Source organism: Nycticebus coucang, chromosome 17 (assembly GCF_027406575.1).
Source record: "Nycticebus coucang isolate mNycCou1 chromosome 17, mNycCou1.pri, whole genome shotgun sequence".
NCBI classification, from domain to species: domain Eukaryota; kingdom Metazoa; phylum Chordata; class Mammalia; order Primates; family Lorisidae; genus Nycticebus; species Nycticebus coucang.
The window spans coordinates 34,438,929-34,461,789 of record NC_069796.1 but is presented as its reverse complement, the minus strand read 5'-3'; the positions used below and the strand labels follow the sequence as shown (position 1 = coordinate 34,461,789).

At 46.2% G+C, this 22,861-nt stretch overlaps 1 protein-coding gene across 1 annotated transcript in view; it reads left to right on the top strand.

The window, feature by feature from the left end:
- The window catches only part of TRPC7 (transient receptor potential cation channel subfamily C member 7), a 152,568-nt gene that overhangs the window by 125,051 nt on the left and 4,656 nt on the right, over positions 1-22,861 (top strand). Inside the window, exons 8-10 of the mRNA XM_053566632.1 lie at positions 11,505-11,700; positions 17,041-17,262; positions 17,898-17,975. Of these exons, the coding sequence (XP_053422607.1) occupies positions 11,505-11,700; positions 17,041-17,262; positions 17,898-17,975 (496 nt within the window). The remainder of the gene's footprint in view (positions 1-11,504; positions 11,701-17,040; positions 17,263-17,897; positions 17,976-22,861) is intronic.

Genomic DNA, 22,861 nt, shown 5'->3' with positions numbered 1-22,861 from the left:
AGGGTATTCTGTGCCGTCCGCTTCCCTCTCCTTACAGGGGACAGTATCACAGGCCCATAATCCCTCCAAAGGTCAGTGCCATGACATACAAGAAAATGAAAAAGTCATAAATCAGAGCAGGGCTGACGAGGCTGCAGATCTCACTGAATATGGCACAGGTCTTTGGGATACAGAAGATTCCTAGAGAAAGGCAAAGGCAGGAGAAAGGCGCAAAACCATCAGCTTGTCCTGTGAGCTATAAACTGAAGGAAGACTTTCCAAGTGTGAAGGACCCAACCAAAGGGGGCCCCAGGCCTTCCGGACTGGGGAAGGGGAAAAGGGGGAGGCAGCAAGCACAGTGAAGAGAGGACACGATTTTTATCGCCTTGGCAGTTCCTGAAATGGGAGATGTAGCTGTGAATAGGATTTGATTGAACAGGAAAACAGTCAATAGAGCAGTGAAGTAGAGAGAAGAATGGATTTTTGTAAATGTCATATACCTTTTGACTACTCTCTGGAGCATGTCACCCCAAAAGATTGTCTTTGATAAAAAAGCCATGCAAGGATAAAGAGGCTCATGCCTTAGGGGACTCAAGGCTACTCAAGGCCTGCCATGCTGATGAAGAAGTCTGACCTCCACTCAGGTGAATGTTTGCTACAGGGCAGCCCATCCTCAGGCCTCACTGCCCAGCTTAGGATCTTCCCTTTGGCCCTCCCACAGGTGAGTATTCTCCTTTCCGTGGAATTGTGTGGCCTTGCGTATAAGGTTGGACAGGAGTCCCTTCATCTGTTTCTATAGGCTCAGATGACCCAATCCTACAGAAGGGAAACTTGGGTTGAAGCACACTGCAATTATCCCACTAACCCCACTTTGACACCCCAAACCCCATTCCTGCCATGTTCAAGGGAAGCTTGGGTTCCTAAAGCCTTTCCTCCTTGAAACTGAGCTGCTGTGAACTGAAAGGGGGCTTTCTCATATGAGCCCTGCTCACCCTAGGGCAGGGGTCCTCAAACTGCGGCCTGTGGGCCACATGAGGTGGTGTGATTGTGTTTCTTCCCGTTGTGTTTTTTTACTTCAAAATAAGATATGTGCAGTGTACATAGGAATTTATTCATAGTTTTTTCTTTTAAACTATAGTCCAGCCCTCCAACAGTCTGAGGGACAATGAATTGGCCCCCTGTTTAAAAAGTTTGAGGACGCCTGCCCTAGGGATATGGTCTTGGGCCAGCTCACAAAAGTCTGCCCCACCTGAGTTCTACCATGTTATATTGCTGTCCCAAAGGTGGGGGGAGCAACATATTCTGGGACCAAAGGGAAGAAAAAGAGAAGGAAAATTTCTCTGCTAGCTGCAGCCCCAACCCTCACAGGTACCCTACTTTATCTCCCAGTGTGTTCCAATTCCAGAATCTCTCCTTCCTACTCCCAAATTCTTTTCTCAATCCAGCAGGCCTTAGTGAAGGGGGCCAAGGTGTAGGCAAACAGCCTAAACTGAGTGACATCAGTGGTTCTCAAACCACATCAGAATCACCTGCGAAGGTGGCTAAATTTGGGACTTCCCATGCCCCACATCTGAGATAGTTTAATCACAGTAGTTGAGGGTAGGGCCCAGAAATCAGCATTAGCAAGCCATGGGGGGACTTAGATACAGGTGATCTAGGACACAGGGTGAGAAATGTTGACCTGATCCAACTTCACCATTGCACGGATAGGGAGACAGAAGCCACTCTCAGATTTGTGGGCTTGAGAAGCAAAGAGCTTGTTGACCTAAGGGAGTATCTTATTGGTAGGATTTCAGGCCTGCCAAAAATCCTGGGCAGACAGCAATTTTTCTTTTTTTTTTTTTTTTTGTAGAGACAGAGTCTCACTTTATGGCCCTCGGTAGAGTGCCGTGGCCTCACACAGCTCACTGCAACCTCCAACTCCTGGGCTTAAGCGATTCTCTTGCCTCAGCCTCCCGAGTAGCTGGGACTACAGGCGCCCGCCACAACGCCCAGCTATTCTTTTGGTTGCAGTTTGGCCGGGGCCGGGTTTGAACCCGCCACCCTTGGTATATGGGGCCAGCGCCTTACCGACTGAGCCACAGGCACCACCCGGGCAGACAGCAATCTTTTAAGCACAAACCACTGGGTAGATAGCCAGATCCAGCAGGAGCAAACCCTAGAGTCAGGTCCTATGAGCGGTTCATAATTTGTCACCCACCTTCCACTTCAAAGTCATAGATTCTCTCTGGGTTGTTTTGCGCAGCCACTTCTGGCTCAGGGCTGGTCCGAGGGGAGGAGCAGGGGCACTGGGGGGGAAGCCCAGGCCTGTCTGGACATGACAGATAGTACACCTGCAGGCAGCTCATTACCTCCAAGAGCTTCTGTTAGAAACTGCAAATGACTGAGGGCAAGGTTCAGACAAGGATTATGTTCACAGAGTAAAAAATTGAAGTATCTCCAGACGTGAGTAAGAAAATGGAGAGAAAAATCATCCAAGACTACATGTCCTTTAAGACAGTTTTTAACAAATGTTCTTAGTTCAGATTATTAGGAATTTTGGTTTGGGGAATATATTTTTATTTTATCATGGAAGTCAGCAGACAAAAAGGATTTGCTTATTTTGGAGATTTGTTTTATAGCCTACTTTGCTGAAATACACATATTCTGTAAAGCTAGAACTTTCTGCTTAGAGATTGTATGGAAACCTTTGAATTCTAGTACTCTGATTACAGTGATAGAAAAAGAGGGGGGGAAGATCCTTGTCTTTAGATGAAATACAGCTGGGTGAGAACGCACAGAAACAGGGTGCCTGCCTCACCCTCTGGCTGGTGACCATTAATGCAACAGTATGCAGAGAATGGGATGTGAAGGCCGCTCCAGTACAACCCCCAGTGGGCTCCTGGTCTCCCCTTTGGGTGAATGTGGCCTTCCCCACTTGATTCTGATTGGAGATTAATTATAAGTTCCGTGCCTCCAAAGACAAGCTCATCTTTTCCAAAGGCTGTTGTGGACAGCTTCATAGCATAGCTGAGTTGAGACTTTTCTAATCAAAATAATACCTCTCTTAAGGTTGTTCTGTCTCCTCGGGAATTATTTTAATGGAAGGAGTCAGCAATGCTAGGTAAAATTAGAAGCTTCTATTTTCCATTGCACTTAATGGGAAATTTCCACACTCTATAAGGGTGAGATTCCTATACCCACCAGGAGCAGGAGGCACTGATTCAGCCCTGCCCAGCATGTCCTGGCCATAGAAAAGCCAGCTTCCCCTTCCAGCCATGGGCAGGAAAGATGAGGGAGATGAGGCTTAAGGTCCTCTCGGAGTCAGTAATGGGCAGGCAGAATAATCATAATAAAAAAATACTCACGGGGCGGCACCAGTGGCTCAGTCGGTAAGGCGCCGGCCCCATATACCGAGGGTGACGGGTTCAAACCCGGCCCTGACCAAACTGCAACCAAAAAATAGCCGGGCATTGTGGCGGGTGCCTGTAGTCCCAGCTACTCGGGAGGCTGAGGCAAGAGAATCGCTTAAGCCCAGGAGTTGGAGGTTGCTGTGAGCTGTGTGAGGCCACGGCACTCTACCGAGGGCAATAAAGTGAAACTTTGTCTCTACAAAAAAATAAATAAATAAATACTCATGGTTCCAGACATGGCGGCTCCACTACGTGGTATGTTCTCTGGGCAGCCACCAGGGCCTCTGCCACCCACGCCAGGACTCATGGGCCAGGCTGTGCTTCTTCAGGCAGCACCAGGTGTGCCCACACCTTCAATTAGTACCTTGATGAACGAGTTGGAATCATCTTTCAAGGCTTGTTTTGCTTCTCTGGTGAGTCAAGACTATGTCAATGGCACTGACCAGGAAGAAATTTTAACCCATGTTGATCAGCGTATCCAGAAATTTCTGGATATTGCAAGACAAAAAGGATTTTTTTTCTACAAAAAAGATTGCAGTTATCTGTCCAGAAACCAGAGCAAGTTACCAAAAAGGATGTCTCCGAGCTGAGGAATGAATTACAGGGGAAAGGCACACTAGTCCAGAAGCACTTGACAGCAGGTGCTGGAGGACATCAATGTGCCACACAAAAAGCCAGCCAGCCTCCCTCAGAGCTCCCTGGCCTGCCTGGAACAGGCATCGGCCACTATCCCTGCACCTCTGAAGTTGACCTGAGGGAGAGTGCAAGCAGCCTCCAACAGCTGGCTACACACTTCTTTTGGACATGGGTGGCATTTTTGAAGAACTCTTTGCCAGAGAATGGTTGATTTCAGTTTTATGCTCCCACTTAAAAATTTTCCACTATTAATTTTCTGGAATACTTTTTGAAATGCTTGTGGCTTGAGTAGCCAAGTGAATGTGTTTTAGCAAAGCTTAGATGTGATTGTCATGATACATACAGATCGTTTTTTATGAGTTTGTTAGGGTTTTTTGTTTGGGGGGGGAGGCTTTTTTAATTTTTATGTGACTTTCCAATTCCTCAAATGTGCTTCCAGTTGTTAAGCAAATTTGTTTGAGCTGAGGGAAAAGACAATTAAATAGTCTGAGAATGGAGGATGAGGCTTTTGTCTGGGGGTCCTTTATGATAATTACCCCATAATGGTATGGTAGAAAAATAAGTAAATTTGCTGTGTGTCAACGTTGAACTACCTCCAGAAGAGGAATGTAATGCACCATGTCCGTCATGCTCCCAGGGCTCTCAGAACAAGGAGATTGTAAATAGGAAGAGGATCGAAACGCCCCAGGGTAGGGTAGTGATGTCACAGTGCCATCCCTAGGCCAATGCTGACGCTTTTGGGGGGTAAGTTTATACTTTGTGTGGTGTTTATTTACTTTTCTTGATGGGGAGGGATGCAGCAGGTGCAGTGATGTGCTGAGCTGTGTTATGTTCTGCAGTATCGAGGCCGTGTAAGTGACCGGCAGACGGTGTCTCAGTGCCCTGGCAGTTGGGGCATAAAGCTTACTCCCATTGTCTCTTTGTTTTGAGTTTTTGAGTTTTTTTGTTTTTTTGTTTTTTGAGACAAAGTCTCAAGCTGTCACTCTGAGTAGAGTGCTGTGACGTCATAGCTCACAGCAACTTCAAACTCTTGGGCTCAAGCGATTCTCGTGCTTCAGCCTCCTAAGTAGCTGGGACGACAGGCGCCCACCACAATGCCCAGCTGTGTTTTGAGTTTTTGTCATGTCACTTTGTTTTGCATTTTGGGAGGGGAGATATTTTCCATTTGGGATGATTATTGCTAATGCATTTGATTCCAGAGGACTGGGGTCTCAGAGTGTAGGGTGGGGTGCAGAGTGGTCCTTGCCTACGTCCATAAAGAGCTTATGACGCCTCTGCGTTGGGGAAGATGCTCTGCTCTCCTGCTGGTTTCACAGGCCACCTCAGCTAGCATGTTCTGTCTCTTGTTGGGTGAGGTTTTCCTGAATTTTATCTATTCCCTAATTAAACTACATCCCTTTACCCAAACAAAGGCTTCACTGTCTTCTGAACAGGTAGCACGTCTGCAGCTCCATGTTGTGGGTCCCTTTATTTTCTCCAGCCTTGAAGGTCCTGCTCACACACGTTGACATCCAGTTCCTGGTCTGGCCCGGCTGCCACCTGCTCCCTGCAGCCTCCCAGTACCCTTTCTGCTGTGTCCCCAGGGCACAGGACTTAGGTCTATCTAACCAAGCCCTTGCTTGGTTCTCCCTTGTGGGTTAGTGGCTTTGCCCCGTCTCTGCCCCTCACTGCACTGTATGCCCATGAGAATCAGGAACTATTTCCTTTCAATAGACAGAGACCATACGTTATTTCTCTTTTGTACGTGCTACTTAGTTTTTGTTTGTGTGTATATGTGGCGTCTGGCACATGGACCTACGATTACCAGCCTGAGTCTAAAGAATTCCTCAGTTGGCGTGGGTAGGTTAAACAAAGCTATTTTATTTTTTTTCCTTTATTGAGACAAGGTCTCGCTCTGTTGCCTGGCTGGAGTGCAGTGGCATCGCTTTTTCACAGCTCACTGCAGTCTCAGGCTGGGCTCAAGCTTCCCGCCTCAGCCTCCTAAGTAGCTGGGCCCACAGGTGCCAACCACCACATCTGACCAAACTAAGCTTTCAAAAGCTCCCATTATATGACCTCAGGGTTGTTAACCTGGTCCTCTCATGGTGATTAGAAACTCTGATTGACATTTTAAATTGTTTTATGAAAAACCTAAGTAACTGAATTAAAGGCATTCTTTCAAAGGAGTTCTTGGTGAAAGATTGGGAACTATTCTATTTGGTGCTTAGCAAAAATATTTTGAATTAATGATTATCTGAACCAGGGAACAGGGAGTCAAAATGTACATCAGAGATTCATTCATTCATTCATTTGTTCAACAGACATTGAACTTACTAAGCACCTATTGTATGCCTGGCTCATGACCAGGTTTGCATTTTTAATGACAAAGACACCACAGCAGTGACCCCCAAGAGCTCCCAGGCTATGGGGATATAGTGTGACCCGTAGTGTAAATGAACCCAGACTCTGTACATCTCAGTCCTGTAGGCAGACTCTTCTACTTCCAGACTGTCTAAAGCAAGCCTCTCTTTTAGGACCCAATATAAAACCAAGAGGTGATTCAGAGGCCAGAACCTTGCAGGGGGGAGGTTCCGACTTCTTCGGGCATTTGACCTTCCTGGAGCCCAGGCCAACTGCTTTTGGTCTCTGGATCTGGGCGTCAGAGAAACGTGGCTCTCTAACCAGATCATGACCCATTCCAAACACCTTCTTCCATCATCCCGGCGAGGACGGCAGGCGTGCATTATTCCTCCCTCAGCGGAACTCTAGCACAGGTGCCAGCTATTGTCATCTGAACCTGAGAAACAGCCTCTTGAGATCTGATCCTCCTGCTTAATTTCAGCCTGCTGTGTGCTGGTTTGGGTGGGTAATGAGCTGAACTGTTCTGTTGGGGGTTGGGGATGGGGGTGGGTGGGAGGGGAGTCAGCCCTGGCATTCTGAAGAAGCAGCAATTTCCATAACAGTCGCCCTAAACCTTTTCCTTGTTGATCAGTTTGTTCCCTGAGGCCCATATACAACCGCCTCTTCAGGCAACCTGTTATTAAAGCCCCATTATCCAGGCGAGACAGACCTGGGAGAGGACTGATTACCTTGTCCCTGCTTTGTGCATGACAAGTCAGCCCCAACCTTCCCTCACTCCCACACCCCCGCCTAGAAAGAGGAGGGTGAATCATGGTCTATTCAGCGTCACTCACAGGCACTTTTCCTCCTTCCCTTCATTAGGAGCACTTCTTATGCCGGGGCGGCCTATTGACTGAACTTCAGCCCCTGCCACTGCAAGCCCAGAGTCAATTATAAAAAGACAGCAGGGGCTGGAGAAATCAGAAAGAGGATTTGCATGAAATCAAGGGTTTGTGATGATCTTTGCAGATAGGGAGGAAAATGAAGCTTGTTCAGAAAATAAGCAGCTGAATCCTGCACTGCATTCAGCCCTGGGTGGAAGCACCTGAGGGGCTGAGGGGGCTCCAGGCCCACTCAGGTGAACAGAGCATCCTTGCATACAGCCTTCCAGCATTCTTTTACTTTATTAGACTTACTTTTAGACTGGGACCTCCCGAAGGACATTTGTCCTGGACACCATTGTGTCCTCGTCACCTGGTACAGTGACTGACACATAGTTGGGCCTGGAGTTCAGTAAATAAATGAATCAAAACAACAGCTACTGTTTATTGGACTCTTGCTGTATATTTCCCATGGGCTGCTCATTTAATGTTCATTGCAACCGAACAAGAAAGCACCATTACACCTGTTTCACAGATAGGTAAACTGAGACTCAAATAGGCTTTGTAAAATGCCCACACCCACACAGCCATCACATGGCATGGCTGGGATTTGAACCCAGGCTTACACCTTGGACTTCCTTACTCCACCAGCTCTCTCTGCAGAGCCTCCTGTGAAGGAATCCCAGGGCAAACTCTGTAGCTGCCAGGGTGGGTGGGAGGAGGATGTGGAGGCCATCCCTATCACCGATTTAGCCTTGAGACTCCCTAGTTTACATCAGAGGCTTTTGGTGAGGCAAGTGGCTTTGTGGTAAATACCAACTAAGCTAAGTCCAAAATATTTTCTTCCTGAGGGCCTGCCCTACTCCTCCCCAATGACTGGCTTTCTGTTCCTTGTCCTAGGTTCCAGAGCTCCTGAAAATTGTGGGTGATGATTAATACATGACCCAGGGTGCAGCATAACTTCATGGGACAGTAAGGCCAGTTTCGATGCCCAAGCCCTTTCCAACCTTCTCCCTGAGAATATATTAGTATAGGCTTCCAAAGGTCAGGTGACTCCCATTCAGGGCAGTCTTCATGGGACAGTAAGGCCAGTTTCAATCCCCCAGCCCTTTCCAACCTTCTCCCTGAGAATATATTAGTATAGGCTTCCAAAGGTCAGGTGACTCCCCTTCAGGGCAGTGAAGCCAAGTTTCATGTATTTCCTGCTGTATTAAAACAGCAGGTAACACTAGTGTGGCATCTCAGGTTAATCATGGCGCTCTTATCACCATAGAAAGTATCAAGTTTTCATTGAAGTTGTTTTCCCTTTTTCTTTCTACTAGGAAGTCTTCCATTTTCATATAATTTTTTGTAAGGAGGACATCATCCAGTACCTGCCCTATGTTTGCAAATACAAATCCTTTCCTCAGTCTTCTGCCTTATACACAGATTTTACATATTATATTTTTAATGCACTCAAGTAAGTTTTGAATAGCCAGATTTTGTAGTTTCTGAAACTTTCTCCAGCCCAAGATTATAGGATAAGTGCTCGTCAAGACTTTATTCTAGTTTTTTGATTCACATAACTTTTTAACATTTAACTCTACAATTCCACTTATAATTTATTTAGTTATGTGGTTTGAGCTATGGATAAAATATAGTATTGCTTATAATACAGCCCAGATAATTCAGCATAACCCAGCCCGTAAGAGCCTCTGTAACAAAAAGAAAAGAAACAGCAACAAAATTACTCTATTTAGTTAATCCACTGAATGTTCATATTAAGAGGGGTGGGTACAAAGGAAAGACCCAAGAGACCCACATGGTAAATCTAGCTAGATTAGGTGATTCAAGTCAATAGACCCACCGTTCTTTAAAGGAGGACTTTACTACCTCACTCGTTTTGCCCTATAAAGAGGGAAAGCAAGGGCCACAGAAGTTCTCCTTTAACAGCATAGAGGAGATTGTTAGACACGGTGGCTATTCAAAACTTACTTGTGTGCATTAAAAACATAATATGTAAAAATATATGTATAAGGCATCCTTACTTTGGCTAAGACCCCATCCAGCCGGACAGGTGTGGCTGGTTATTACTCCAGGGCTGGTGGCTTCCACTCTGAAAATCCTAATGAGTTTGAGCCTCTTGTAGAGTCTCCTGGAGATCATGGCCAAATCCAAGTCCAGAGATTAATCCTTAAACTATAAAATAGAAATAAAACAGATGTGCAGTAATAAAGACTGAAAGATAGACAACCAATGGAACAGATCATCATTTCAAGCCAGTTAATTATTCTCTGCTGGGGGGGTCAGATAAAGTCAGGACTAAGGCAAATGTTTAGAGATTTGTAAATATTCTTTCACTGGAATACATACTGCTTAATGGGCAGCTCCGCCTCCTTCAGATTGTTAACACAGAATGCCAAAGTGAAGGAATCAAGGATGCATCAGCGTTCAATGGCAAATGAGAAAAAAACGCATGCTATATGTAGGCTCATTTTCCCTAATCAAAGTTCAGAAGGTTTTCCCTGGATGTGTTCGGTAATTATTTGCTTCATTTGGACACGTATCAGCCAAAAGTTTGTGGGGTGTTCCAAAGTAAAAAAGGAAAGGCAAATTTGGGTAAAACATCTCTCAGCAGCAAACAACTGTTTCTTAGGTGGTTCATGGCAGGTGCACAACCCTGGACTGTGTGGCCACCCCCTGCCTCAGACAGCATCCTCTGGTTTTCACCTGATCTTGCAGGGAGGGAAGATGGCGTCCTACTGTTTCCAGTTTGATATTTGAGGCTCACGCAGTGGCTTTGGGTACTCCTTGCCGCTCTTCTCTTCTACAAGGCTGACAACCAAAAGATTGTTTCATAGCAGAGACAACACCTCAGTGAATCATGTCACATGGTGGATAGCATCTCGCATAAGGAAACAGTTTTCCTGCTCCCAGAATAGCATCAGGAGCCAAAGCTCCATGATAATGGCTTGATACCTAGTCATGACTTCTACACCCCCAACTCAGTTCCTTCTCGCCAACACTAAAATGAATTAAATGTTCCAAACTCACAGGTTTAAAAGAAACCAAAAACAAACAGTGACAACCCAAACCCACTTCAAATATCAGTTTTTCAGACTCTGGGGTGCACAAGGAACAAGACAAACCACTGGCTACACACACACAAGCACACACACACAACTACACTCAGAGAGCTGTAAATTCATGCGTGTCAAGAGGGATTTTTAGCCCAAGTGACGAGTACTAGTATTTTTGTACTTCTTGTCAAATAAATACCAATCCTTGAGAAATGCTGATTTTTTTTTTTTTTTGAGATCTAGCTAATCCTGGCCATTTGTGGGTGAGTGTTGAAAACCTGAAATGTTAAAGAGAAGAAAAAAAGTACTTTCTCATAATGGCATCAAAAATCTGGATGCAAACTAAAGGAACTGCACTTAACCATTCAATTGTTGCCAGATGCATCTGTGTGGTCTAAACCACCCAGCCAAACCCCAGCTCTCTGATCGGATTCTATGCCATCAACCCGAGACAGAGTCATGGCCATAAAGTATGGATTATAGAGTGTGCTTGAGACTTATTCTTAAAATCACTGTATTTCAGTAACATCACAGTCTCCAAAGGGTCAAAGAGCAGTTTCCTAAAAACAAGATCTTACCTGGATTTCCCTTAAAGCACATGCAGCATCTCCCTAGGGAGCTGCAAGGGGAGGTTTGCACAGCTGCCTGGTGAATTTGAACCACCTGGAACCACCACCTTCCCCACTCCAGTTTAGAGAACTTAATACATGTGGCTGGCCTTGACAGAGGCAAATGAGCCCAGGACAGAGGTGGTCATGAGGCTTGAGTGAGCTCTGTGCCGAGTGCCAGGCACCAAAGGTGCCAGCTCCATGTGTGGACACACCTGCTTCCCTGGGGTGCTGCCACAGTTCCCCTTCATGTGACACTGTGGACTCTGAAAAAAGCTGCTTAGTAGTCCACTACAGGAAGCCTGTGCTTGCTGAGGCTAATAATGTGCAAGAACAAACATTTGCCCTGGCGTTTAATTTTAAATGTTTAATTACAGCAAGATAAAAAATGATACCACAGCCAGGAGTCCCAATAAATGGATTGAATGAAAAAAAAAAAAAAAAGAAAGCACCTGCCATGTATAATATTCTTTCAAAGTCTTCCTAGAGATCTGAATATTGCATTTTTCCAGAAGGTAGGCACCACCAACCAGCCCCAGCCCTAGCCCCACTCCATTAGGCAATGACAACTTTCATTGAAAATCTGTGAGCTAATGCAAACTGTGTGAAAAACCATCTGTTTCCTTGTAGGGTTGAAGAAAGTTTTAAAACTTTATTTTGGTCCATATTCGGCTTATCTGAAGTCATCTCGGTGGTGCTGAAATATGACCACAAATTCATTGAGAACATTGGCTACGTTCTCTACGGTGTTTACAACGTCACCATGGTGGTAGTGCTGCTCAATATGCTAATAGCCATGATCAACAACTCCTATCAGGAAATCGAGGTAAGGCCAGTTCCTTGAAAATGCTTTCTCCCTTGGTCAAATTTACATTGCTGTTTCAGCAAGAAGAGTAGTGACATGAGGAATGCTTGTGTTATCAAACGTGCAGCCAGAACAACGAACCCCAGGCCTTCTTCCTGGCTGCTTCGAAAGAGCTGGTCAATCTGCTACATGGCCTCACCAGCCCCACCACACAAAATGGCCCAACAATAGCAGAAAGAGTTGGGCTCATGAGCGTTCTTTCACATGTGTCAGACTCTCAGGACATCATGCAGGTGACCCAGGGCAACCAGAATGACTTTCAGCCCACAGTCCCCTTTGCCTCTTGTCATTTGTTAAGTACCTACTGTGTGCTAAACCTATGCTGGGCAATGATGGTAGAGTTCCTGCCCTCCAGGAACTCACTGTCTACCTGGTGAGCAAAGAAAATGGGGCAGTCAACAAATCACAATGCCCAGAGGCCAGTACAGCCAGGTGCTTGGGGCTCAAAGCAAAGACAGTGACCAACCACAGGTGCAGGGAGCTTCCAAAGGTGAGGCTTGAAGACCATTTAAGATGAGAGCAAGTTTGCCAGATAAAGGAGTCGAGAGAATGTATTAGGAGGCAATTTATTTATCAAAATGTAAAACACACAAACCATAAACTATTGATTGTAGCCTTGTTTTGAATAGCAAGAAATTAAAAACAAACTAAATAAGCATTAATAGGAATCTAGGCCAGGTGTGGTGACTCATGCCTATAATCCTAGCACTTCCAGGGTCTGAGGCTACAGGATTACTTGAGACCAGCAGTTCAAGAGTTCAAGACCAATGTGGACAACACAGTGAGACCTCCCCATCTCTAATTTTTATTTATTTATTTTTTTTACTTAGCCAGGCATAGTGGCACATGCCTATAGTCCCAGGTACTGGGAAGGCTGAGGCTATAGGCTCTCTTGAGCCCAGGAGTTGAGGCCACAGTGAGCTATGATCTCACTACTGCATTCTAACCTGGGCAACAGAGCAAAATCCTATCTATTAATAAAAAAATCTAGCTAAATAGATTATGATGCATATGAACAATGGGATAATATAAATTTTTTAATTTTAATTTTTTACTTTTATTCTATATTTTATTTTATTTCTATTTCAGGTTATTGATATACCAGGTCATAATTTTTGAAATTGTTAGGTAGAGTTCCTCCTGGGATAATGTAAAATTTTACTAAAAAGGATGAAGAAGTTCTCTATGTGCTGATGGGGAAAGACTACCAAGTTATAGTGTTAGGAATAAACAAATCAAGTTGTAGAACAATTCATATAGTGTACTGTCTCTTGTGTAAGAGAGAAAGAAAAGGGGATTCATTTGTGATTGTATAAGTATTTGAAAAAGAACAAACTTCCACAAGAAAGGTATCACAGGGGCAGTTGTGGAGAAGTGGAGGTGACAGCATGGTGGGTGGAATCCTTTTCTTTTTATCCTTTTTAGGCTTTATAAGTCATGCTACTGTTTTCCCTATTAAAAAGTTAAATAAGCTAAAACATAAAACAAAATAAAAAGCACTGACCCATTGACTCAACAAGTCCAATTCTAGGAATAGATCCATATACGAATATGCTTTTACATAAATGTTCATTAAAGAAAAAAACTTCAAAGTAGCCCATCAACATCAGAATGTTTAGATAAACTGTGATATAGTCACACTTCAGATTAATTTATAGACTACTGTGTACATACTGAGAAAGACTTTTTTGTACTAACAGGGAAAAATCCCCAAGATATTATCAAGTAAATGTAAGTTGTAGAAAATCACATCTAGGTAAACCTCATTTACATAACAATAGCAGTGGAAATACACAGAAAGAAAAGGCAGAGCAAAGGAACTCCCAGGAGGCCGCCCCACTCTGGACCAGGGCCCTCTGTGTGGAAGGGAGTGAGAGGAGAGAGGGGATTTCAAAGGGGACTTCCACATTTCCTTGATGCACCTCTGTCCTTAAATTACAAAACATTTGTGTATTTCTCATGTAGAAAAAAAATTAAGATCCCTGTGTACTAGTTTGCTGAGCCTTTCATTAAAAACACCGCAGACTGTGTGCCTTAAGCATCAGGAATGAATTTGCTCATCCTCTCGAGGCTAAAAGTCCAAGATCAACAGGTGGGTTTCTCCTGAGGCCTCTCTGTTTAGCTTACAGGGGCCACCTTCTGCTGTGTCCTCACCTGTCCTTCCCACCAAGGTCCCAAGCTCTCTGACTTCTTTTGACCTTACTCACCCCTTTAAAGGCTCCATCTCCAAACACAGTCACGTTCTAAGGTACTGTGGGGTAAAGCTTCAACACTGAATATGAGGGGAAAACACTTTAGCCCTGAACGCCCCGCCACAAAGAGCACTCTGAGCAGTGGGACCAGCATGTGCCAAGACAGGACGGGGTAAACCGTGGTGTGTCTGGCAAGCAAGAGAGCTGATGGAGCCGGGGAAAGTGGCAGGAGGTGAGGGAGAGGTGAGCTGGCCGTGTAGCCCAGCTGCCCACCCTCCACCCCCAGGAAAATGAGCACTTCATGGATGGACAAATAACATTCGTATTTTAGTGCATTTTACGTATTTGGTCACCTATATGGGATAATGAGCTGTAGGTCATGAGTCTTCCATGGCCTTCTGGGCCTGTTTCCCCACACATAAGGGAAACCCAGATGGAGCCTGGTGCGTGCAGTGGTCTCTGTATCATTCCCCACCCCAGGAAGTCTGCCACATCCTGGGCTCTGCACAGGGCCCCTGCAGCCTCCCTGGACCATGGGAAGTGCTACTGGAAAATGCCAGGTGTGCCCAGTCATGGTGAGCTGTGAAGTCAATATCTATAAGTCTTCCCATGAGAATGCCGATTTTTTGGTCCATAGACCTTGAGCACCTACTAACTAAATTCACAGACTTGCCTGCGCCTGCCGCCCTCCCGCAGCCTCTGCATGTGCCCTGCTGGGCAGGCGAGGTCATCTCCAGCCAGGCAGCCACCACTGCCTCTCTTCCCTCCCGTGCGGGAGTGCCACTGCACATTACCCCTCCCTCTCTACCTAAGCCTTCCCGTCAGCATTTAAATAAGTCTCTTGATCTTTAAAGGAAAAAAACAAAGTAACTATAAAAAATCCTCCCTCTATCTCACTTTCCAGCTCTCACCCGCTTTCTCCCCTGCTCCCTCCTGCCTGGCCTCCTCTGCTGGTTAACGCCTACTGATTCTCCACCCCCACCCTACCCTCCCGCAATTGATCTGGTTAAGAACTGCTCACTCCTTGGATCTTAATTCAAATACCAGTTTGAGTTAATCAGTGCAGCCTTCCCTGACCCTCCCCCCACCACCAGGTCCCAGATCTTCCCATAGCCCTTAGTGCACCTCTAGGTAAAAGATGGGCCAACTTGCTGTTTAAAATACTCATGTCATTGGCCAGACTGTGTGTTCTACCAGGGCATGGACTGTCATGCCCAAGCCCTCCCTAACACATGCCAGGCACATAGTAGGTGCTAGATCAATGCTTATCAAATGACTAAAGGTTGACCACTAGGCCTGTGCTAGGCTAGGAGGTGAAAATAGTGTTTATTGTGAATGTATGTGTCTTCTCTGCATTTAGGAGGTAGGTATTACCCCACTTGTACAGAGGAGGAAACTAAGGCCCAGAGTGACTAAGTCATCCGCATAGCTACACAGTTCTTGAGGAGTAGAGCCAGGATGTGGATGGAGGCAGGCTCCAGAACTCCGTGCTCTTCCTGTGGCACCATCTTTCTTCTCAGGTAGAGGTGGCCAGGAGGAGCCTTGCCCTCAAAACCTTCCAATCTAGAAGACTTGTAGAGGAAGTCCCCAAGTAGACCAGGCAGGCCTAGTGTCAATCCTCAACAAAAGCAAACCAAGTGGTCACACTGGCTGGTGCATCCCAGCGGCTTCACACCCCCCCTGCAGGGCTCTTGACCCTCAGGGTGTGCCCCCAGCTATGGAAAGAGGAAGCCACCCTTAGGAGCACACACACGCTGCCACCCTCAGGGCTGCTCTGCGGGCAAGTTATCTCAAGACTCTTGCCTCCAGCCACACAGCTGATGAGGGCGTTTGAGCCCAGAACTGTCTGATTCCACATCCCAGGCCTCTTTCCTGGCCTCAACCTGACCCCTAGGATAGAGGTCTGAGGAGCTGGCTATAGAAAAGTGGGCTGCCTCTCAGGGACCCACTCAGCACTCTCTAGCATGGACATGAGCTCAGGAGGATCACAGAATTAAATCTAACCCGTGGGATCCACCCAAGAGGAGAACATGACTGGCTTACTTCCTATAAACCACAGTCATCTTGAATTACATAGGCCAGACATCTTAACATCTTCCCTGGCTGCACTTTAATAACAAATAGACTTTTTTTTTTTGAGACACAGTTTCATTCCATTGCCCTGGAGTAGAGTGCTATGGTATCATAGCTCACAACAACCTCAAACTCTGGGCTCAAGGGATCTTTCTGCCTCAGCCTCCCAAGTAGCTGGGACTGCAGGAGCCTGCCATAATGCCTGGCTAATTTTTCCATTTATGGTAGAGACAGGGTCTCACTCTTGCTCAGGCTGGTCTTTAACTCCTGAGCTCAGGCAGTCCACCCACCTCGGTCTTCCAGAGTGCTAGGATTACAGGTGTGAACCACGGTGGCCTGCTAGAAATAGACTTTCTAATAAATAACACCATGTTGTCCAATATGCTAGTCAATAGGCATATGTGCATATCAAGCACTTCAAATGTAGCGAGTCCAAATTGAGAGGTGCTGTAAGTGTAAAATTCATGCTGTATTTTAGTATGAAAGGAGTACAGTAAGCTATCACAGTATCATTTTATAATGACTACATATTGAACTGATGACACTTTAGATTTATTGAATTCAATAAAATATGTCCCTGAAATTAATTTCACCTGTTCCCTTTTACTTTTTATAATGGGACTAGTAGAAAATTTAAACTTCCCTGTGGGGCTCCCCTTTGTGGTCCACACTGTATTTCTATTGGGCAGCACTTCTCTGAAAGATTAATAAAAACCTTAACGCAGTGGTGGTTAATGATCAGCTGGCAGAGGTAGAAAAATTAACAGATAACCAGATTAAGGGGCAGTGAGGAAAATGCTTTGGTTAATTGCTTGTGGAGAATGTTAGTGAACATACCCAGTGGAGAAAAAAGGAGGTTGGCGTGAACTGGCTGCGGTGATGAATCCCGAGGAGTTAGATGGAGAGAGAGAGAACGTCCACAAAGTCCTGCTTAGAAATCTGTTCCCAGGATTTGCAGGCTGTACCTCTGCTGCTCAGGTGGAGCTCCCTTGTTAAATCATGGCCTTTGATGAAGGGTTGTTTCCCTCGTTCGCAGGAGGATGCAGACGTGGAATGGAAATTTGCCCGAGCAAAACTCTGGCTGTCTTACTTTGACGAAGGAAGAACTCTACCTGCTCCCTTTAACCTAGTGCCAAGTCCTAAATCATTTTATTATCTCATAATGAGAATCAAGATGTGCCTCATAAAACTCTGCAAATCTAAGGCCAAAAGCTGTGAAAATGACCTTGAAATGGGCATGCTGAATTCCAAATTCAGGGTAGGTAGCATGTGGTTTATGGGGCAAGAGAAGCCAACAGGTGGGCAGAAGAATTTGAGTGCATTTGGCTCAGATGCCTGCTCTATGACAGGGGGAGCCAGGAGCTGGGAGGGGCCGCTGCATTTTAGCATCGGTTGGGCACATCTGCAAAGCTCCATCGCCGACAGAGGCTGCTTGTGGGTCCCATCCTGCAGTTCCTTGGAACTGCTGGGGACTTAGCAAGCTGCCTGGCTCAGCTGTGACCCCAGAAAGGAGAACTCCTAAGTGGACTTGGAAGTGGAATAGCTTTTCCCAGAAAGTATCTGGAAGATGATCTCTGAGTAAAAGGTCCCCTGCCCGCTATCCGCCCCTCCTGGAGACTGTCAATCTTTATTATCATATTAAAACCTCTAAGGAGTCCTGGAGGCAAGGCACTCACATAATTTTAACTCGAGTTGACCAAGCGATATTCTGTAACCATGTTAACATCCGGCAGAACTAACCTTCCTGGGAAGAGTGCTCTAGGAAGTCAAGCAGCAGTGGGTAAACAGACCTTCAGAAGGTCCGCATGGGGACAGCAGGTGTGGGCTTACAGCTGAATTCCTACCACGTGTGTCAGTGTGTATATATGTACTTTCCTCCCCCACCCCCAGAAGACTCGCTACCAGGCTGGCATGAGGAATTCTGAAAACCTGACAGCAAATAACACTTTCAGCAAACCCACCAGATATCAGGTAAACACCCCTTTCCCAAGCGGCAAAGGTAGATGCCACAAAGGCATGGATTTGGTCCCATAATTGTGTCATCCCTCCCAGACAATGGCTTCATTCCTTCCTTTATTGAACATTTTTTGAGTGCCTCCTGTATGCCGGGCAAGGTGCTGCTGACTAGGGATACAGACATGGCTCCTACCTTCGTGGCAACGTGAGCCTAGGGAGAGAGAGAGAATGAACAGGTAAATACACAGAGAAATGTATGATTTCAAATTAATAACAGTGCCAAGAAGAAAACAATGGGGCTCAAAAACAGAAAAAATACGGAGTCCCTGCTTAATCAAACATGGTTATCAGAGAGGGAGGACAGTTAGCCAGACCTCAGAGAAGACAGGCAGCCTGCCCTTCCAGGCAGAGGAAGAGCATCATCAAAGGCTGCAGGGGGGAAGGTGGGTGGGTCCGTAATAGCTTAGCCCCAGCCAGCAGGGGAGAGCAGAGAGAGATGAGGTCCGAAGGGAGTCAGGGCCAGCCCCCATCAGGGTGTGGACTGTATCCTTTCTAAGCTGTCTAGGAAGATAGGGGAAGGGATAACTTTGCAAGGGGGAGTAGAGATGATAGAATTGTATCCCTGCTTTAAGAAGACCACCCAACTGCCATCATGAGAGGAGACGAGTAGGGATAAGAGTGGAAGCAGGGAGGCCAGTGAGGAGGACATGACAGTCACTCAGGTAGAAGGGACAGTGGCTTGGATTGGGTGTGAGTGGGCGAAGGACGAAAGCAGAGAGGCAGTGTGTGTTCCAGATGTATAACCAACAAGATCCGGTGCCAGGGTGCCTATGAGGGAGGGGACGCAGCACCTAGTGTGACTCCCAGGTGTGTGTCATAAGCAACCAGTTTGGGCTCGGGATCTTCAGAGAGCATCTGACCTAAGACTGACAGCCTGCTAAGTCTGTTGTTATGAAAATGAGAAGACGACCTTTTATGCTGCAATCCTCACATTGCTTTTGGAAATGAACGCCAAATCTCTGTGTCAGTTTGAGTCAGCTCCTGAGCCAGTGATAAATAGTATCTACAGATTATTGATTACGAAGCACAGGCCATTCTTTTCCTGCCTTCCACCTCTCTGTGATCAGCAGTTTTATCCCTGCTGGATCATTTCTTATCATATATGATAAGCTGTCCCAAGCATTCCTTTGAGCGCAGATGAAAGGTCCCTGGTGCCACCTTCCCAAAGGGAGTATTACAGACCTAGTATCTCCAGACTTAGGCCTCTAATTGAATCTTTCCAGCCACATTTCAGAAGCCAGATATGTAGTTAGGACTATTTAATTATACAATTAAGAAACATCTCATCCCTCAAAGAGCTTATAGTTTTATCAGATGACACAGGCTAAAAATTGGCAATGGGCAAATCTGCATTTAATTGTGCACAAAATTGGTACTAACCAATTTGATCTGCTTTAAGCTATTTTACAAGCCAAATTAGTGGTCAGTAGCAGAATTTCTATTTCTTGGCTTCTCAGAGGGAAGAATAGATTATCTCTGTCACAGAAAACAGAAATCCCTGATGGGTTAGGGCCAGGAAGCAACTCCTGAAATAGAGAAAGGCTGAGTGTGTGTGTCTCCGTCCTGACCCAGAACCAACCCTCTGTGAAGGAGGCTGTCTTCAAAGGCAGTTTCAGTCCTGTGCCTGTCTTCCACCCTCATCAGCTGCTTTCCCTTTGCCTTAAATCTCCCTGTGACTTCCTGCTCTGATTACAGAGATTTTTTTTTTTTTTTTTTTTTGCAGCTTCAGGCTACTGATGGCTTTGGAAAGCTTTGCTCACCTTGTATTTTGTGAATTCACAGCTAAAAGCCTGGGGCTATTTATTCAAATAATTGTCACAGAAAGGAAGATAGAAAAACTGGCTAGTAGGCCTCAGAGTGAAAGAGCTGGGAGCACCCTGCTTTACATGCTAGCCCTTCACTCAACCTGCTTGGCAAAGTCTTGGCATCTTCCTGAGCCATCATCTGCTCATGTTGGGAGTAAACCTTGATAGGATACCAAAAGACAGCTGGGGACAGGCTGCACACTAGCCCAGGGCAGCCAGTCTCATCATGTGCCTGGGAGAGGGGTGCTATGCATGCCCCATTTCACAGATGAGGGAACTGAGCCTCGGGGGCTGAGGCTGCACAGCTGGACGCTCTCTTACCACATCACACTGCCCCAGCACCTTCCCAGGGCTGCACCAGAGCCTTCCTCTTCCTCAGGACCTGCCTTGTCTGTGTCTGACAGCCACTAGGAAGGGATCTATCTGAGCCCTCCAAGCCCATAGGGAGAGGACACTTGCACACATCTGCTGGCGGCAGGCCAGGCGGAAGGACAGATGGAAGCAGGTATCTGACGACAGCTCCTCTATTTCCTAGGCCCACTCTGACCTTCCAAGTTGCATTACTTTCCTCCCAAAGCAGCGTCCAAGTGCAGAAAGCATGAGGAGCCTGATAACTCCCTCTCTCTCACCATCCAAGCCCCATGGAGACCTGCCGTCTCCCCAGCACATGCTCCATCAGCCTCTCACACTGCCCTGGTCCTGAGAAACCCCAGCGTTCCCAAGAGGACAAACACACACACAATTAGTTATTAAGCTTGTTGCCTTTTTTCTCTTCATTGGATCTCTTAATTGTTAGAATTTCAGGTGTTTATTTTAACCTTGTCAGTCGTTCCACTTTTTCAAGCCCTTTCCAGTAAGACAGTCCTTCAGACTTCAGAGGCTGTCCGTGCTTTCCATAGGCTCCAGTTTTTATTACTGTTTGCTATTGCAACATCTTCTCCAATCTGGGCTCTGTGGACATGAAACCAAACATGGGACAAAAGCACAGTATTGGTGAGATAGCTGAAGTTCTCCTCCTCAGAGCTCCCTCTGACTGGTTCAAGGTCCCATGTGTCCACTTATCAGGGCAGGGGGTCCACGGACCCGTATACTCACTCCCTAAGAGGTAATCTCTTCATGGGCAAAGCAACCAGACCATATCCCAAATAAACCATAGGGTCGAGGCACAACCCATTGTTCAAATAAGCCCCACTGATTGTGTTGCAATAACCCCCAAAGCCAGTGGGAACCTTCTTTTTCACTTTCTAGATGGCTTTTACTGCAGAAATCAAAGCAAATAAGATAAACAACTTGCCGCTGGTTATTTCTTTTGTTCTGGTGCCTCATAAACTCTAGTTTAACTCCTTCTAGATCGGATTTGTCCACTCGCTTCCAAGTGGCCTCCCATCTCTGTTTCCTGGGCAGCAATGCCGCTTCCCTCTGGACTCACTGGCTGGCCATCTCCAGCAGGCAGTGTGTGCTCTGTCCTTGTCTGTGCCCTCAGCTGCCCAGGCTGCCCAGAAAGAAGTGTCTCTCCCGTGGAAAGATTTTCTATATTCCCCTCCACCACCACCAGGCAGAGCCCATCTGGGCCCTCAGCGTCTGGGCTGGGGGGACTGTGTGCCTCCCTCCCTGGATGTGGGTCTCCACCTGACAACCATCCCTCACCTTGTGCATCCATTTCCATTCACTTGAGTGTGGTTTTTGCCTGAGTAACAGTGCTAAATATACTCATCTCCTCTACCTGCTAAATGTATGGGGACAGGGTGGAGAGTTGCCACCACTAGGGACATATTAACTTGGGGAAAGCTTATTATCTCCATGAAGAGAAAGGACTCTGAAAGATAGCAAGGCAGTATCACAAACTCATCACAAAGGAACATGCTTTCCCCCCATATAGTAAAGGAAGAGACACTTTTGGTGTCTTTTCTGGAAATAGATTTCCTCTGGGGCATCCATGTTAAATAGAGCTTTGTGGCATTTCCCCAACCATTTTAGACTTTCTGGTGACAAGACTGGCTCTTGCAGATGCCAAGTTGTCTGACCTGCACGTACAGAAGGGAAGCTAAGTCCCCACAAGGGAGTGAAGTCTCTAGAACTGGCAGGTAGTCTCACTGCCCGTCCTGAAGGTCCCTGTCACTCCTGGGAGTGATGTGGAGGTGAGGAGGAAGGTCTCAGGGCCCCAAATATCTGCAGTGCTCGTCCGATTCTGCTTCCACATGAAGCCTTTATAATCCTGTGCATGATGAGGGCTGAAACGCAAATCCTTGCTTTTCTACCCTTTGAGCCCTAGGTCTACACCACCCTTAGTGCAGGTCACACATGCCAGTGGGACAAGAGTTTTCATGCCAATGCCAGACCAGTGGCCCTCTTACCAGGGGTAGCCCTGGATGAGGTCATCTGTCCTCTGAAATTCACTGGGGCTTCCTCCAGAGACTTGGCACCCAGAAGTGGCCCCAAACCCTTCAACTACTGGAACCCAGTTTCCTGCATTGTAGTTCCTGAACCATCTGGTACTTAACCTTTTTCTGAATGAAGCTCCAATAAAGCCCCAGCTTTGGTTTCTATGAGGTTAAATCTCAGATCTTCCACTTCCTGGCTGAGTGGCCTTGGAGAAGTCGCTTTGCTCTCCCCTTGTCCTCATCTGCAAACGAAGGACAACACTTACCTCTCCGAGTTTCCAGGAGGACTCAGTGAGATCATTTTTGCCAAAAAGTTTATAAACAATCCTGGTCCATAAGAAACACTCAGTATGCTTATTTCTTTTCTTTTTCATCCTTTCTCCCTTCTTCTTTGAAGCTACTATTCTTTGAAGGAGGTTCTGCAAATAGGTTCTCACCTATTCAAACAAGTGGGATTTGAGGAGCGTTTTGTCTAATAGTGAACAGACCCCAGGGGATGTTTTAAGTACACAGTGTGCACAGGACAGAGTATGGCTGCGGCTGGGCCTACGCAAGGATTTTTCTAAGCACCATTTCACTTGCAGTCTCTGGCCGATCACTTTACATAAATATTAAGGTTCTTTAATTGACAGATCCAGAAACTGAGGAACCCATT